Source organism: Gymnogyps californianus, chromosome 12, assembly GCF_018139145.2.
Source record: "Gymnogyps californianus isolate 813 chromosome 12, ASM1813914v2, whole genome shotgun sequence".
Classification (NCBI taxonomy): Eukaryota; Metazoa; Chordata; class Aves; order Accipitriformes; family Cathartidae; genus Gymnogyps; species Gymnogyps californianus.
This window is the reverse complement of record NC_059482.1, coordinates 14812482-14831181: the sequence shown is the minus strand read 5'-3', so window position 1 is coordinate 14831181 and position 18700 is coordinate 14812482. Positions and strand designations below refer to the sequence as shown.

Below are 18700 nucleotides of genomic sequence, written 5' to 3'. Positions count from 1 at the left end.
TTTTTTTCGCTGATGTATACCCACATTGTGGGAAAGTCGCTTGCAAGTGTTGAAACATTCCTTAGTTATCCAAAGACATGTGGGGGTCTGCTTGCAAGTATTGAAACATTCCTTAGTTATCTAAAGACATGTGGGGGTAGGGACAGCCAAATATTCGGTAGAAGAAACAACTGAGTAACGGATAAAAGAAAAGGCGATTTCACAAGAACATGAGCGGGACCTAAGTCACCTAGAAGGCAGCTGAGGAAGACTTCGGCCTTCATCCCAGCAACCCCCAGGAGGCAGATTACGACCACCTAGCAACTGCCAGCGCAGGCGCACACACAACGCAAACGATACCAGCCAGCACGGACACAGGGACTAGAGACTGTATAAGTAAGGGAACCCTTCTCCATTTTGCGCGCGCCGTTGGTAGAGTGGAAACTCCCCGGCCGCCCAGCGCTGTTTTGCTTACTGCTGCTTGCTCAAATAAATTGATTTAAATAATCGGACTGGTTCCATTTCAATTATTGGACCACAAACTTATAACAGTGAGGAGCTGCGGTAGGGCAGATGACCGCTTTCATCCTGGGGGTGAGTAGTAAGCGGCGCAGGAGGGTGTCGAACGCAGGCCCAGGGCCTGGGGCTGGCAGCGGTTGTGCTGCCAGGGTTTGGACAGGTACTGGGAAACCTTTTTGCTGTATAGGAAGGACCCTATTTCAGAGCTGAGGTTTGGTTTTAGCTATTTTACTGCTGTTCAGTGTGCAGAATATGCAGTGCTTCAAAGCTAGCAAAGTGAATAACCTGCTCTGCCTGATGCAAATGGTTAGAAGTTGTGTAAAGTCTAATCAGGTGAAGAGAGTATTTAATAAACATGTAATAATGTGGAACATTAGAAAGGCATGACTACACATAGTACTGAATGTATAAAAACATTCAAAGCCATATCCTTAAAAGCAGAATTCCTTGCAGAAACGTATTATCTTACCTGCATCGAAATAAAAAATCACTCCAGAGGTATGAGTATCTTAGATTTTGTACAAATGATCAAACCTGTATTCTTTATTGACCACGGAACTGTGTAAAAAGGCATTTAGATAATGTTTTAAAACACTAGTAGTTTTCACACGGTGTATACAGTTGTTGTTGCAAGCTCTCTGAAGTTAGTAGCTTTTTCTGTATCTCATGTGTCTGGCACAGTATCCTTATCTACTGATCCAGATGGGACAGCCTCCGTCACTCAAAATAAGCCGTAAAAAATCTGACTGACAATTCATAATATAACCATTTTATATTAGACTATGTTCTTGTTTGTGAAACAAACAACCTACTCCCAAAAAAACCCAGGTGAATGTTTCTGCTCCAGAAAACACTCAAATACCTGATGCAAAGAAGAGAATAGCCTGCTTTTGCTTTTTTTTAGTGGTGCTGGCATATGCATATATGTTTAGGGAAGCAGGACTAGCTTCCCTTTCCCTAAACTTCATTTTCTTTTGAATTAGCAAACACCACTAAAGTCATTCTGAGGTGTCACTGCAAAAAGACAAGATTGTGTTGCTCTGTAAGTTTAATCTCATACAAGCTGTGTAAGAAGTTTTTTAAAAAGGAAACAACCGACAATACCAAACAAACCCCTCACCAAAGCCTTCAGGCCACAGTTGATCAGCCTTAACTGACTGATTGATCCTCTCTATGAAGAAAGAAGTCTGGCTTGCTTAACTCCTGGTTACAACTCCTTGCATAAAAACATATGATTAATTACGAGCATAAAACATGCCTAAGACCATCTCTATTTACAGTTCTGTGTTGGTAGGGAATAGTTTTGTGGTAACAAGTTTGACAAATTTCAAGTCTATAAATTGGAGTGATGCAGAAATTAACGATCTGGTACATGGATTAATGTAAATACTAGTTTTAACATGAAGTTAAATGCCTCATAGTGCAATCCAGCAAGTGTTGCTTCAGTGACATAGGAAATGGAGAACTATTACTTTTTTTTTTTTTTAATATGTGCTTTATTATTTGGAAGTCTCATACATCTGAAGTACCATTATAAGGAGCACCTGTAGGAAAATCAAACCTAGAAGCATGCATTTGAAAGTAAGGATTGTCTGTTATTAATGAAATATTTCAAAGACATTGAAAATAAGTCTGTTTTCTTAGCTTTACAGGATTGTTCCACAAAAATGCACATTAACCTTATCACAGTACATACAAATATTGTGGATGGGCAATAGAAATCACCACCCTTCCATATGAGATGCATCAAGAACAAATTGTTATCCCTTATGTCAGAAACATAAAAGGCACCATAATAGAATGTTTAGAAAAAACTCAGTTTATGCCATTATATTTTGATTTAAAAGTGTAAGAATTGCTGTCCCGACTTAAAACAAAAAAGCCTTTCACACCTGTAAATTATCATAAGAAACTTGTAAATCTTTACATTTTTTTCCAGAAGTATCAGGTGCAAATGCAAGGCAAATATAAAATCTATTGACTTATTAGATTACAAATACTACCCCATGAAAAAGCTGTAGTTACAAAAATATAAAAAAATATTCTAACTCCCATTGTTAGATCTTAGCTTCGATCTACACTGCATTATGAGTCCAAAGCCAGATCTGATTTGGACACATTCCTAGAATAGGAAAGTGCTGTTTGTCTTATTTTTACATCAATATTCTGACCTCTTACTACGGTTTTGCTTTCTGGATTTGTTTTATTAGTGCATATTAAGGATGCCAAGTGGAGAGTGCTAACAGATAAAAGGTTGTATTTATCAATGGATAGTAGCAATGTAAGTGTTCTCAGTCTGCTGTCCTCCAAGAAGTCCATTTCTCCAAGGATAAAAGTATAATTTTTTTTTCTCCAAGCCTCCATAGTAACTTTGTGTAGCAGCGTGCCATTTTCATTTATGAACCTGTGACCACTGGCAGGTGATTGAGAAGCATTAAATTCTTCTCACAGACTTCAGTTAGGAACTGTGAGAAGTACACCAACTGCTAATGCTATGTCATAGACTAGTAGCTGCCTTTGCAAGGATAATTATTGACAACATCTCTTGTCTTCCACACATAATAGAAGCATGGCACATGCTTTATCCATATGGTGATTCTCTAGCCCTTGGCTTTAGTAACCTGGATCAGCATAGGATGTCGAACCAGCTATCAAGGCAGCCTAACAAAGTGCTAGTAGACATTAAAATGAGTTTACTTCTAAATAATAACTTTAAAAAATTAATGACTAGATTAAATGAGGTTTCTTAATGAATAAACTTTGTAAATGCTGAGCCTAAGCCTGAAAAATGCTAATGCTTTCATGGCTGAATACTGGAAGCTATGTTCCTTCAGTCCTTTATCAGTGCTAGCAGAAGGTGTCCAGCTTCCAACTCTAGAGAAACAGCAGCCTTCTTCCATTGTGCAGGGAAACTGGCATAGATTAGTAGAGTAATACAGCTGTACTCCTAGATAGCGACCTGGTTAGCTGGGTTTTTATAAGGACTCGGGATCATTCAGCCAGCCGTATGACTGTGGAAGATTTAAGAGTGAGATGTACTATCGTTATCTTTATGCTTGGTGCAAGACATTTTCCTTTAAATACCTTTTCCTTCATTAGGAGGAAATGAGCATTTCTCCTGGTAACAATATTTGTTAGTCCTTGCCAGTTCAAGCTGGATTTTGGCCAGCTAACGGGTCTCTCAGTCATGTGGTTCCAAACAAATGTTCTCCATAGATAAAGCGATTCTGAAATAGTGTTGTATTTTACCCTACTTGAAAGGATTGACAGTACTCACATCTGCTTTGAAACAGTAACTTACTATGTTCCATGTATATAAAAGATGTGAGTTAACAGGAGACTCATGGAGTTGTTAGGAGAGGAAGTGTTCAGTGCTCTTATCTTATGCTGGGGTAATGTGTTGAATAGCATATGAATAAGAAGCTAATATTCCTCATTATGTTTCAGTTTCATAAAACTAGGGTTCAAGCAGACACCATGTTCATTCCTCTGATCAAAACTGTATATTCCACTCAGATTATGCTGTGATGGCAGGATTTCTTTTTCACAGAAGTTCACAGGTATTTGCACACATCTGCCAAAGATTTTTTTTTTAAATAAGCACGCTGTACCTACATGCTTAATCAGATTTGGAGAACACTTCATACTTAACAACAACAACAAAAAATAAACCGAACAGTACCTATAATGCAGGCTTTTGAATTTTTGTTTAGTAGAATTTTAAGATGGGAAACATGTTCCTAGCTAAACAATTGCTCTTGGCATTTCTGTTTTGTAAAAAAAAAAACACACAACAGTAGTAATTTTAATGAGCAACTCCCTTCCCCAACCTATTGAGTCAAAAGTTCACAAATGTAACTTCCAATCAAGGCACAAAATCATTTACTGACTCTCTCTTCTCACCGCTTTCTTCACATTCTCCTCTTCCCCTTAAAAAAAAAGTTGGTGTAACAATGTCTTCTATACCAGACATTAAATTTAATAGTCCAATAAGTTGTAGCAGTATCTGAGATTGGTTCTATCTATTTTGAATTTAGTTAAATTAGATGAACAGCACATTCTCAGCACATCTTTGTTCGTTTTCTGCATTCATCTTGAAGGAGAGGGGATGAGGGGAAAAAGCCACAGTAGTTTCATGCATATTTTTCAAGAAACTTTATGTGGAAGTCTTTCACTTTCTCCAGTAGGATCTTCAGCTTCTCTACTGGAGGAAGAATGGTCATTCTGAAAAATAATATTTAAAGGAAGAAAAAAAAAAACCCACATTATCTTCAAAACAAACTAAACTGTGACCTTTGCACAGATCTTGATTAATCACAGGGCATAGCTAGTAATGTGTTAAGTTTAATATCTGTTTTGATGTGATTCTCTTATTTTCTGCATTTATGCTTTAATTGAACTATACTATTAAACTAGAGCAATTTGTTTCAATTGGTTAATATATAGGAATTCAAGAATTGTTATTTTCTGTTGAGTGATAAAGAAGGTTACCAGTAAGAAATAACAGCAACTCAGTTTCCATTTTTGGGGCAGTTATGCCAAATTTTACCCAGTTTTTTTGAGCTTTAGGGACGGGCAGTTATGAGTAAATGTACATTTCTTTTTGAATTGAAAACTTAATTCAGAAGCATTAAAACAATGCAACATGCCACACTGCAGTTTTTAGTCCCTTTTTTCCTTCTTCTGCATAATCTGAAAATCACGCTGAGTATGTGTGCAAGACTGTATGCAAGACCTACAGAACAAAATGATTTTCCCACACTGGTACAGGAATGAACTCACACTAGCTTCTTCCTGGAGCTGCATGCACCCAGATATCTAACCCAGCTATCTGTGTTGCAGAACTATCATGGCTAAAGGTACCCTCTGTTATGTTGCTTCAGACCGAACAAGACTAAATTCCATGATAAATTCTAGCTATCAATGGCTCGGCTGGAGTAAAGTGCTGTTTATTGGAAGCAAAAGCGTTAGAGTTTATGTTCACAGTTTTGGTATTACAAGATTTAGTCCAACATCTTGTTTTGGTAAAGTGAAGAGTTATTCAGCGTGTTTAAGGAGCAGATTTATAGGGAAGATACTGCATCTTTCATGCAATTTCTCCATATGGAAACACTGTTTAATCCCCCCTCCCCCCAGAAGAAAGCAGGGCAATTTTTGTAATGCCTTAGCCAACGTCAAGATTAGAGTATAAGCTATTATTATTGTTTGTACTCGTGGAGAAGGCATTTCAAATGTCAGTGTACAAAAATAGAATAAAACTATGTCAGCAAGCTGTGAAAACACCATAAAAACCTGAATAGCTCATCTAGCAGACTAGGTCTTTGACCTAGCTGTCAGTCCACAGAAAATGTCCAGTAGAAAGTGAGACAACATAAACTGAAATTAAAATCCCTATATTTAATCAGAAGAGAAAGTACTGGGATGGTACTTAGCTTATTACAGTTCATTTGATTTTAAACAAACAGAAACTGTACCTGAAATGGTAGCTTCCTTCTCTTTGGCCGAATCCACTTCCAGGTACAACACATATTCCGGTCTCTTCCAGAAGTTTCATGCAATAGAACATATCAGGTGCCATTTTATGAACCTAAAGGAATGGATGCTTTGGAATTATTGAAGTCAAAATATTCCAAATATATAGAATTTCATGATTGCTTTTCTTCCTGAAACCTTATCTTACATTATTAGTTTCTTACTCTATTTACTAAAGATGAGGAAGAACAATTGCGAATGGGACAGTTCACACTGTGAATTAAATAACAGTACTTCATAGAGGAACAAGGCTGAAGAACCTACACAAAACACTCACTTCAAAAGAAAGGGTTTAGATATTTTTGTTTTTCTCCTTGACTTGCGTGTAACTTTTGTCAAAAGTCTCAAAATTGTACTTACAAAAATCTAAGCCACTGACACTGGACAAAATGAAATTAATTTGAGAGCTGTGTGTTCCAGTTCTGTTGGCAGTTACTATTTTTTTCCCCTGAATTATCTGCTGACTAGAAAGTCCCCTGATTAATAACTATGGAAGTTCTTAAATACACGGAGATTATATGCCTAATCAAATAATCAGCTGAAAAACAGCCCTATTTTTGTCCTCAACTATGCTGATAAAATTTCCTTTAAAAATGAATATTACACATTAGGTAATAGAGCTCTAGTTAGAAACAAAAAGACTTGTCATTTAGTAATATAGCTTACTGACCCAAATACAAAAAGGTATTGTACAGAAGTAAAATTTGCAAGGAAATCTCCCTCTTTCCCACACTTGCTGCATGGGGCTTCTTTTGCAGGGTCAGTAGCACGCTGCCATTCACAATCACCATCGCACGTGCTGGCCTAGCTAACCCAGGCACGGGCAGCAATTTGGAATTTGCACAGGTCCAGCTACTTGCCCACCCTATGACTTAATCGATGTAACACTAACGACCTTGGGTAACATTCTCAACCTGGAAGCCTTACCACTGTGGTTAAATGCTCTGTTTTGTTTTCCTCTCTTAAAATAAAGGTCATGTTATATTTAAGATCATACGTAGTCAATGAAGTACTGCTTTTGTAACTACATGAGCTTATTCTATCTCTGGAATAAAAATTCATCATTAGAAGTGGCAGGCACAAGTGTGTGAAGCTTAAAATGGATTGAGGTAAAAATGACTGACTGACCTTGGCTTCCTCAATGGCTTTGGAAGGAATAAAGATCCGTGGGAAAGCATACATAGCTCCTTGAAGTGGATTGCAGTGAATTCCTGGTACCTTGTTAAACATGTCTTCTGTTAGTTTGGCTTTTTTGGCAAGATTGTTCAAAACAGACTCCTTCTCCTGTTTAAAAGGAAGGTGTTCAGTTTGACACATTTGAAGCGGCAATAAAAACGCCAGAGAAAACTGTGCTGCTTCAAGAAGCCTTCCCCGAATTAAGCACTTTCAGGGCTTTGCTGAGTTATTAGAGCAAATGATATTCCTAGTTCCAGTCATACTTTTAGAGACAGCAATGCAAAAAGGCATTAGTAGGATATAACTACAAAGTGTTGTAGATAGACAATAACCTGCAGAAGTCTCTATCTGCGTGCCCTCTTCTGACATTCTTCCTTCTGAGCATCCACTCTTGGCTATTTTTAGAGACCATGTTAGCTGAACCTTTGATCTGACTCAATATTGTAATTTCTTAAGCCAGATTCAGTTTCATTTTTACAAGTGAGAAATTATATGTATACTTTAATACAGAATACCATGTTGTTCAGTATATAGAGGCACTGGATACCTAAGAACAAGGCTGATTTTATAACTGTATTTGAACTTACATTCCTGTTTAGATTTTAGTAAAAGCAAATCTTATTTAGTAATTCTTTTGTTATGCTAAACACAGGAGAAAAGTTGAATTTACCAGCAAGAAAGCTGATTTGATAATGCTTTCTTAGCTTTTTTTGGCTCCTAAACAAAGGAACCATAACAGGAATAAAAAATATTTTTAAAGGTAGTCATATTGAGTTAATTTAAAATACCCTGCATAGTTCTGTAAATTGGTGTTATTACAGGATTGTCCGAGAAGAAAGGAGAGAAGTCTGGTCTCTGTGCATATTTTGAGTTCATAATACTTAGGATAGGTTTAGGAAATGCACAAAAGAACAAGCATGTTATTGCTAACCTTTATGAACTGTGAATAAGATTCTTCTCCAGGTATTGGAGGATTCACTACAATATCCATTGCTGCTTGTCCTGAGACTGGAGGACAAAGGCGAACAGAAAGCAGCTTAACAAGCTGTCCTTTAATTTCTGGGTGCAAGTTAATGACCTCCATGTAACCTCCTCTGTAGCCACATCTGTGATTAAAGTGAACAGAAAAGATTGGTTAGCCTCAAATGTATAAATACTGGAAAAGCAATGAAAATAACTGCAGAAGTGGAAAGACAGTTAATGAGGATCTTACAATATGTAACATACAGGTTGTTGAAACAGCTGCTATACTGATGTTTTAAGATGGAACTAAATGGTATGTCATTAAGCCCTAGTATCCCATACAGAGAAAATAGTGTACATGCAGCTTCCCTGTTAGCCAAGTTAATGATTAACTTGGATTGTTTGCTCTTCAGAACAAGAGCATATGGCTGTAGCAGCATTCTTTTAATCAGAAAATTCTTCTTCTTCCATCTCTTCCTCCCCAAAACAACCAAACCCAAACATTTGTAATATCAAACATCTCAGTGATTCTTGAGCTGTTCCCTTGAATGTGGGAGACCAGATTTTCTTTTATCACAGGTCCGGTTTAGGACTGTAGGATTTCACCTTTGTGGAACTGAGGCATTAGGTGTCTGAAATAAATAGACTTACTATTCGGTACTTTGAAAACCACTGAGCTAATCCATTACTCTGTGCTTTAAATGCTTGTTTTCCTTTTCTTAATAGTTTTTAGTTAAAATTAATAGAAGGCAGTGGATTACCTTCAGGTCACTAACATGAAACGGCTGTCCAACCAGATTAATGAGGAAGATGAAATAAAAAAAAACTGAAGCAGACTTACTCGCCCATGTATCCCTTAGAGGTGGAGTGAAAAGAGGCCAGCTCAACATTGTTATAGTACTCGGGTCCCATCTCATACAGAATCTTTTTGAAAGAATGAAACTGGCATCCTTCAGAGTACACATTGTCCTGGTAAACCTGAACAGTCAGAAGACATTAATGTGCTCTGTTCCCCCAACTAAGGATAAAAGAAGGCCTTTTAGAGCGCCAGATCTGAACTGAAGAAACAGTGGTAACACTCAAAACTTAAAGCTGTTAGAAGACACAAGGTTCTTTGTTAAGTAATAGTTACTGTAATGATACATTTTATCTCATGTGGCCACACTTAATAGTTTAGCCTTTGGCAGAACAGTGAGCTTCTTTGTATAATTTAACCTTTACTTGTATGTTTAAATTTATTTTCCTTCTGTTTCTTTCATTTGAAGGGGTCTGAGTATCACATAGGTTTTTAGGTCAGTTCCAGCAAAGTTCCTCCTTGTGTCTCCTTGCTTGTCCCCCCCTACACTTTCTCTCTAGTTCAAATCCAGATCAAGCCACCTCCCATATTAATCCTCTGATATGAAGAATCTCGCATGTTTGTTCATGTCCTAATATGATAACAGAGAATCTGTTCCCTGTACTTAAAAAATATCAATACCACACATGGAACAAAATTACACCTCATATGCATACTCTTAGCTGTGCTTTTGAGAGAACAGAATATTCCATTACCTCATCAGCCAGAAGAAAAAGTTTCTCTTCCCAAGCAAAGTGTATCACATCTTCAATGCACTTTCTGTTTTGCACCTGTCCTATAGTTTGATTTTTAAAGCAAGAAGAAAGTTAGTGGAGCATATATATACAAATCTTTTTGCCCAGACCTAGTTAGACTACTAGCTTTTCAATAAGATATCCCTCTTTCTCAGAAAAGTGCTATTGAATTTTAGAATTCAATTCACTAAGTGTGAAATTAAGGAACATTTTTGGAGGAATTATGGTTGGAGGTAACTTAGTCCATCTCAAGCAAAGGAAGTGTGAGATACAATAATCAATCAATAACTTATTAAGAGTACTCTGTTTATAACTGATCAATTGAAATACTCACATGCATGATGGTTAAGTGAGATCTAGTTTCTCACTAATCAATGTAAACTACTCAAAAAACTAAATTCTTCTGAGGGAGGCAGAGGTTGCCACTGAGTTCAGAGTGTATCTGTAGTCATTGCCTCTCAGAGGCAAGAGGCTACAGGCCATGTCAGGGACAAGATCTTTGATAAAGACCAAAAGTGACTGAAAGTCATTCCACAAGTCTGCAAAAGTTCAGTGGAAGCAGTGGCTTCAAATGGGATCCAGTGAAGTGAACCTGCTCCCTCCTCTCTTCCCAAATCCCTGGAGTTCCATGATATTGAAAATAAGTTTATCAAAGTATGACATACTGTCCTACTTGGAGCATTGATCTCTAGAATTCAGCTTTATATATTTGATATGTATTTAGGATTTGCCTACAATGTCAAATGAATGAAAGAGGGAAAAAAAAAAATCAGTCTTAAACCCTATCCATTAAACAAAATTGCTACAGACCTGTGGGATTTCCGGGGTTGATGATACAGAGGACTTTTGGATTGCAATATGCCTTAGCTTCATTCAAGGAACGGCGAAGTTCATTCACATCTAGAGCCCAGCAATTTTCTTCATCCAAATAGTAGTTCACCTGGATAGCATCTAGTTCAGATATGGCTGCTGAATATAAGGGATATTGTGGTATAGGGATCATCACTCCTGTCCGGGATTTTCCACCTCCTGAGACCAGGATCTTTAAAATTGTCTGGGGAAAAAGTAGGAATTTAAAAAAAAAAAAAAAGTCACACACTAGAATTAATAGTATAATCTAGAATAAGTTACTGATCTTCCTTCTTTAAAAATCTGGAGTTAAGGTAGGTTTCTATTCTAGAACCATACAGTCATTTTCTTATATCAAAGGGCATTTATTTATTTCAAGTTAAGTTACTGGCTGAGTGAGGATGGTCTAACTCAGCTTAATGGAATTCCTCTGCATGTCACAGCTTCTAAAGATCATGTGTGATCAACTGCAAAATTTAGGAAAAACATTCTGAGCACAAGGCTAGAGGGAAAGTTGGAAACAGGAATATCAAGATAATGATTTTTCTACTGTGCCCAGTTGTAAGCAAAGAAGCCTCAGCTAGTTGTTGCTTGTTGCCTTCCACTCACTGTATCTCACTAAACACAAGAGGCCAATAAATAAAACCAGAAATTAGAACTGGGGCCTATGGAGGTTCTCCTTTGGAACAGAGAGACCTGTTTTAGATTGGGAGCAATTGTGGCCAGGTGGGAACAAAGCTAGAGACTCGCATTATGGTTTCATTTTCAAGTAACAGAAGAGACCAAAAGTCTGCATGTCTTGGGATGGAAATCTAATGTATCATATGTAGTTTATGCCCAGAAGATACAGACGGAAACGTAATGCTTGTGTTAAGGTCAGTCCAGAGGATTTACCTGTGCCCAATGGCTGTGTGTCTGTGTGTGTCTATGTGTAGGCTTTTTCCATGTGAATTAAATAAAAGAGTGCATTTTGTGCACGAAGTGGAGAGATTTCTTGCCTTTATAATCAAGGGAGAACTCTGAAGTATGGGTGCAATCAAAGCAGGCATCCTTATCAACATGTAATTGATAGTGTAAAACAAAAATATCTCTTCAGATATAACAGCGGTATCCTTAAAGTTTCTTGGTGGTTCTAGAACAAAATCTGCCTTTCTGTGCCTCTCATCACATACTAATTCAGCTGCTAAGCTAATGGTTTATAATCAACATAATTTTGTACCCACCACTAGTTTAAAAATACCGAGCATTGAAAATGCATAATCAGCATCAAATGCAAATTTAAAAACTCTAACACCCTCTGTCCCCCAAGTTATGAAACAATAGTCGTTTTATCCTTGGAAGTGCCAAATAATGAGACTCATTGTACTGCTGACTTTTCATCACTGGTGAAATCAAATAAGCATGGTACAGATTTGATATGCTACGCTGCCGTTCCTGACAAGCTGTCGGTATAACACTTGGCATCATAAACTCTGGAAAGCCAATTCACTGAAGACATGTGGAGAACTGTTCATGTCAGAACGTTGTCATTCTGAACTCTGCCACTAGATGTCATTTAAAAAAAAAATTTTACAAACAAGCTATAAAAGGCTGCCTTAATAAAAGCAGTTATTTCTGTCTTAACTGAAGACCATCTTTGAACCTTGGTTGAAGCCAAAACCTGAAGTTTTCCCAAACAAGCCGGCTACTGAAATAGATCTTTGGGATTTTCACTGGCATTAATCTGCACTAGCAGAGAGTTTACTAGGAAGAAGAGCTGCCAAGACTTCTCACCTCCAAGGTCATTCCCTCTTCTCTCTGCCACTGATTCATACCCTCTGATCTTCAGTGCTTATGTATCTTAACCACTGAGGACACCATTATTTAGTCTGAATAGTCTGAATCTCCTAAATTTATATTTAGGCACTTATGTAGTTTATACTACCTTTACAAAAGGTACAAATTAATGTATATTAAGAGACTTTGTCTCCATGCTCCTGTTTCTTAGCTGGCATCTTACACCCACATAATTGGGTGTATTGGATATCCACTTAATGTGACTTCAGTATCTGTTAGATCAAACTCACAGGAGTTTGTGAGACCAGCTGTTCAACAGAGATCTGTAGTTCCAAAGGTAACTGAGAAATTATATTTTATACCAAGAAGAGACAGGTTTAATTTTAACACTTACAGCAATACCATCACTTGCCCCAGTGGTAAGATATATGTTATCTGGATCTGCAGGAACCCCTCCATCTCTTCTTTCAATATATGAAGCAACATCTTCACGGATGCAATTTATACCTTGACTGGCACTGTAAGATCCTGTAAAAAATAGAGAATGAGATGAGAATTGAGTACAATGATCATCAGATTTTCTGTTTGCTAGCAAAACTCCTGAGCTATTATTGGATGAAGTAGTTTGTATATATGAGGGCTTTGGATCCCCAGGATTGGGTTTTTTTTTCCCAAGGAGTAGGAAAGGGAGTTGGTTTGTTCATAGAGCAAAAGAATTCATTTGGAATTAGACAAATATAATAAGTATCACTAAAATACAAAAATAATACACTGCTTTGGTAAAAAGTAGGATTTAAAGGCTACTTTGCAAACTGGGACAGCAATCCCGTTTTGACTATCTCCCAGTTGCTTGCTTTATGTTGAAAACCACTTCAGAATGTCAACCAACATTTAAGTAATGGGAACAAGGAAGAGAGGTAGCATGTGCAATAGAAAGGAAAGTAACTTCTTCAAATCCATGACAAAAATAAGATTTCTATTTGCAATATGAAAATAATATAATACCATTTTCTCCCACAGTCTGAAACCCAAAAAATCCGAAACTGCTTCTCTCTCCCTCCAGAGCATCTCCCACAACCTCTTTGCAGTTTTGTAGCAGAAACATCTAGGATTATGCCAATCTATAAGCCTCGAGTGCAGTTTACAGAGCACAACTAATAATCTTAAATGAAGTAAGAGGTTAGACGCCTGTGTGCATCATTGCTGAGCATGTGCAACAAATAAAGAGTAAAAACAAGCCTAAGCCAAGGTGAGGAACGGATTCAAGCTATGAAGCCTAAGACTGATGGACAATGAAGTGACAAGTGTACGTCTAATTTAGAACACTGTCATGAAGCTGCAGAATCTTCTTTGCTTGTTGGGTGGAGTGGAATAATTGTGCCTGACTTAACTCTCATCACTCAGTTATATGCTAGTAGTCTGCCTATACTTCTGTGAAAGCATAATTTATAAAGACAAAGAACGTTTGCAAGTACTACGCAATTGCATGGGACAAAATGGTAATTCAGGGCACAAAGTCCCCTGATGTCCTAAACATTTACTTTTACGGGACTAAAAGTTATATTGGGTCTATACATGGGTCTTTGACCACAGCTAGGAAGCTGCTGTTGAAGTAGGAGAACAAACCTAAGCTGTCATTCTGTCTTGTGCTTCATTGAGGGTTGAGTCCCATGACTCAGTGAGGATATACAGAAGACCTGAATTCAATTTTCAGGTCTTCTACACTTAATTGTACTCAATTGATTGCTTTGACTAGAACCCATCTGTTTGCACTGTGGGATGCAAATAAATAAACCCAACCCAAAAAGGTGCATGTGCATATATTAGATATTTTTATATATAGGAGAGGGGTAAATTTCGCAACTGCCTGGAAAGGTATGACAGTTATCCCACATGCAAAGTAAGTGATGTCAAAGGAATCCCAGAGTATTTGAACACAACAGAAGTTGAGGACATATCTGAGGCTTCATACATGGTCTGGGAGTAGCAAGACTCAATACTATGAGTAGGGTTTTGCCAAATGAACGTTCATTGGAAGTGAGGTTATTCTAGTTCATATCCAGAGGTCAAGATATTCATATTAACTTTGCAATTAATACATTTAAATAGGCCAGTATAGATGTGGGTACAATGCTGCAAATAGCTTGACCATATGTAGTGAAGCCACTTCTGTGTTGGATTGACAAATTTTTTGAAAATAAGGTTTTATTAGAACACAACACAGCACTTAAAGCTACATGGAGGGATCAGGTTTTGACCTTTGCTTTTTCCCAAGAAAGCCAATTTCTCCTTCTCAGCCATGAAGAGAACAGCAGTAAGTTGTCAGACTACCAACAAAGTGATAGGAGTAACTTCCATTCAGCTGCACATCCACTTGCCTCAGACTGCGTGTTTATGGAGTACTGTACAGAGGCTGATGAGCAACTGAGGCCAAGAAAAGGGGCTGATATATGATACTGGAGACAGGGAGGGTGGAGAAAAGGCATAATCCAGTACAGCAGATCAGTAAGGTCTACAGTGGTTTTAGTTTTCAGGAATTTAGAGGGACAGTTGTTCTTGGTACATATCTGTCCTGGTTTCGGCTGGGATAGAGTTAATTCTCTTCTTAGTAGCTGGTACAGTGCTGTGTTTTGGATTTAGTGTGAGAATAATGTTGCTAACGCTCTGATGTTTTAGTTGTTGCTAAGTAGAGCTTATCCTAAGTTAAGGGTTTTTCAGTTTCCCATGCTCTGCCAGCAAGCAGCTGTGCAAGAAGCTGGGAGGGAGCACAGCCAGGGCAGCTGACCCCAACTAGCCAAAGGGGTATTCCATACCATAGAACGTCATGCCCAGTATATAAACTGGGGGGAGTTGGCCGGGAGGGGCAGATCGCTGCTTGGGCATTGGTCAGCGGGTGGTGAGCAATTGCATTGTGCATCACTTCTCTTTTCTTCGGTGTTATTTCTTTCTTTTTTGTTATATTCCTTTTCATTACTATTATTATTATATTATTATTATTATTATTCTTAGTAGTGTATTTTATTTTACTTTAGTTATTAAACTGTTCTTATCTCAACCCACGAATTTTATTTTTTTTTTCCTCCTCCCCACCCCACTGGGAGGGGGGAAGTGGCTGCGTGGTGCTTAGTTGCTGGCTGGGGTTAAACCACGACAGATACGGAATGCTTCACGAATTTGCATGTCATCCTTGCGCAGGATGCACAAATTTCCTTTTTTCAGGAAAAAAATCATTTAGACTCCAGTTACTTATAGAACTTCAATTTATCCACTGAAATTAAAAGGGTGTATTCAGAATGATCATCTTATTTGAGTATTGCAACTGTTTCAGGCCTAATTCCTCGGCATCTACTGAGCTAATGCAAATTAATTGAAATATGTGATCTGCTGAAAAGGTGATTTTGTACAGAGTCAACATATTTCTGAAATATCACGCAAGGCTGAATTCCTTTCATTTCACTCCAGCATGGGGCCAAGACCCAGCATTCTGAGAACTCTTACCATGTCCCTGAATTCGAAAATCACTACAAAGAAAGACTGAGGCAAAATTCAAATGTATCTCCAGTAACTCTTACATGACAACTAGTACTATGTGTATTAATTGTTCCAAAGTAAGCCAGGAAAGGAATTCATGGAGCTAGAGGAACTTCTCAGTTTTGATAAATGTATTTTTAATGTTCTACATATAGAGACAAAATCAATGCAAAAAAGGTGAAGATAAAATACATTCCGTATTAGTCTGTGTTGTTAGGAATAGTCCAAGACTGAAATACTGCTAATGTAACCACTATTTAGGTTTTGTTTATTTTATTAAGTTTCACAGCACCTACTCTCAAAATATGCCAGTGCAAATAGGCACTGCAATCACAAAGATTAAGAAATATGCCAATTACTCTAATACATACTCTGAAATGTCACTGTTAGCCTACCTGAAAGAATGTAATTAAGTGTGCTAGATTCTTTGCCGTACCCAGCAGCTGTAACACTATCTGCAGAGTAGAAATTCTAGTGGCATTTCCCAGGTACAAGTAGGCAGTACAGTTGCTAGATGATAAAGGATTTGTCTTTTCCATTTCCTCTCTACTGAATATGCAAAGTTTGTACTTATTTATGTGTATATTATACGTATACTCTTGCAGGAACAGTGGTTGAAGAACAGAGTTCTTCAGTTCTTTCAAGGGTTATTTTACCTTGGAGAAATAGGGCTTTGACATCTTCAGTTAAAACTATCTCGGCTAAGTAAAAAGCTACCACCTTTCAGCTGTGTAGCTTTCCCTTTGCAGAGCATTATCACCTTGATACCTGAGCTTCTGATACCCCAGTTCATATGCTGACAAACATACTTGGACTGATCGTTCAAAATTAAGATGCAGGACTGTGAACTGGATCAGCTGAGGTGGACATACATTGTTTGTTGATACCATCATTACAGGGACAGTAGACTCCTTGGCAGAGAAACATCTAGAGATGATAAAATTGTAAACAGCCCCATCTAGACTTAGCAGGAGACATAGCTGTCAGAGCCCAGGATTAACAGGTGTCATAAGAACAGTAACAAAGCTTCACTAGTACTCCCTGCCACTTACTTTTCTAATACAAAAAAGCTCAGCATTCTCTTTAGGGTTATGCCTAGATGTTACTGCGGTGAGGGCTCCGTAACTGTGTAATCCTCATCTTGTCCTCTTCTGTGACAAGTCTCACCAAAAATTCGCACTATTAGTCACTGCAGATATTGAAACTACCTTTGTTGATTCTAATACCCACAGGAGCAACTGAAACAGACGCTTACCTAAGCTGTTTCCTCCACAACCCTGTAAGATCCGTCTGGCTCGCTTTTTGGCATCTTCCGGAAAACTTGGGCTGTCCAACAGGTTTGGGTATGTACACAGTGCCACTACCTAGAGTGCCAAGAAAATGTAAATTGGTCACTTCTCAATGGTTATTTTAAGTTGGTAGTATTACTGTAAACTTTCCTTGGAAATGAAGATCACAAATACTAGCTAATTTAAAACAAAGGTTATTGATGAAGAGTTTGCAGTTGTTTTTTTAAGTGTAGTGCTTACAGAAGTGAAGAAATCTTATTGGGTTCCAAGTTCTGCTGACAAAAACAGTTATAGAATTATTAACTATTTGTATTACGGACAGTGAAGATTGGAGTCTGAGTGAGCTATGCATAGTGCAAACACAGTAAAACACAGTTAATTATTCGTATGTTATCTCTAAACAGCTCTATCCTCCACTCTTTGTGTATTACTAGCCCACTTTATTGACAAGAAATCAAGAGTTTAAATATGGAGCAGAGCTGAGAAATATGATCAAATTCTGAAGTCCTAGTTGCATGTTCTAATAATCCTTCCCAAAAATAACTTATAGTTCTTACTAATTTGAATTTGTGGGAAATATTTAATTAAAAAAGAAGTGGTGATATAGAACATCATAAAAGTAGAAACATGACCTAGCAGAATTAAGTTTATGAAGGAATGTAAGACACAAAGAATCTAGAGGTCTTGCTTGAGATCAGCTTAATTTGTTCCAGTCTCTCTCTCATTTTTATGCTTACATGGTGTAATATGGATAGGCTGTTGTCATCTTGTGGGACAATGACTAAAGAATTAATCCATGTGTGCACACAGTCATGGGGAGAAAGGATTTCCCATTTACCCAGTATTTTCTTTAATAACATTGGATCTGAATAATTTGTAAGAAGCTCTGGTCTTCCTAGTTTGCTGACAGTTTGCTGTATAGCTCAATTTTATAATCTCATCACCTGGACCCCCAGTTTGATATGGCTTCAGTTTGTCCTGGAACTCCCTGAATTTACATTATTATAGACTGAGGATTTTACATGTGTGTGTAAGGGATGCTCAGTAAATAGCGTAATACTAGTTTTAAACCTTGCTCATGTTTTAAGAATAATATACAAATGTGGATTCTGTTGTAGTCTTTCCTGAAAATTAACCTACCAATTAGCTTGCCCAGAGGTAAAACGTGCAAAATCAGCAACAGTACAGCTAGTTGCACCCAACTGTGTGCAGATCTTAAAGTATACTGTCAGATGAAGAAAGGCATTTGCTTTTTTCTTTGAAGACAACCACTTTCTTTTTTTGAGGTGCATTATTGATACTGAATATGCTGACTGAGAAGTGGCAGGAGAAAGTATGGATGGGGAATGATCTGAAAAGTAAGGAAAGCCACTGTGTTGAAAGAGGACACACAGCAAGCAAGGTATAGGACTTCATCTCAGAAATCAAGATTTGTAATTCTTTACGAAAGAACTATTTTAAGTCTAAGTGCATCTAGGGAATAATTTATACTAATA

The 18700-nt window shown here is 37.6% G+C and overlaps 1 protein-coding gene and 1 long non-coding RNA gene across 2 annotated transcripts in view; one reads left to right on the top strand and one right to left on the bottom strand.

The window, feature by feature from the left end:
* The first annotated feature begins 530 nt into the window (after window positions 1–530).
* LOC127020986 (uncharacterized) overlaps window positions 531–18700 on the top strand; it is a 35647-nt gene continuing 17477 nt past the window's right edge. Inside the window, exons 1-2 of the long non-coding RNA XR_007767148.1 lie at window positions 531–573; window positions 17148–17258. This is a non-coding gene — a long non-coding RNA (uncharacterized LOC127020986). The remainder of the gene's footprint in view (window positions 574–17147; window positions 17259–18700) is intronic.
* Window positions 1994–18700, bottom strand: part of GPT2 (glutamic--pyruvic transaminase 2) — a 28355-nt gene continuing 11648 nt past the window's right edge. The window contains exons 3-11 of the mRNA XM_050903878.1: window positions 17171–17279; window positions 12779–12912; window positions 10570–10813; window positions 9721–9800; window positions 9011–9147; window positions 8138–8312; window positions 7159–7314; window positions 5973–6085; window positions 1994–4722 (exon numbers count right to left, since the gene is read on the bottom strand). Of these exons, the coding sequence (XP_050759835.1) occupies window positions 4632–4722; window positions 5973–6085; window positions 7159–7314; window positions 8138–8312; window positions 9011–9147; window positions 9721–9800; window positions 10570–10813; window positions 12779–12912; window positions 17171–17279 (1239 nt within the window). The 3' untranslated portion in view covers window positions 1994–4631. The remainder of the gene's footprint in view (window positions 4723–5972; window positions 6086–7158; window positions 7315–8137; window positions 8313–9010; window positions 9148–9720; window positions 9801–10569; window positions 10814–12778; window positions 12913–17170; window positions 17280–18700) is intronic.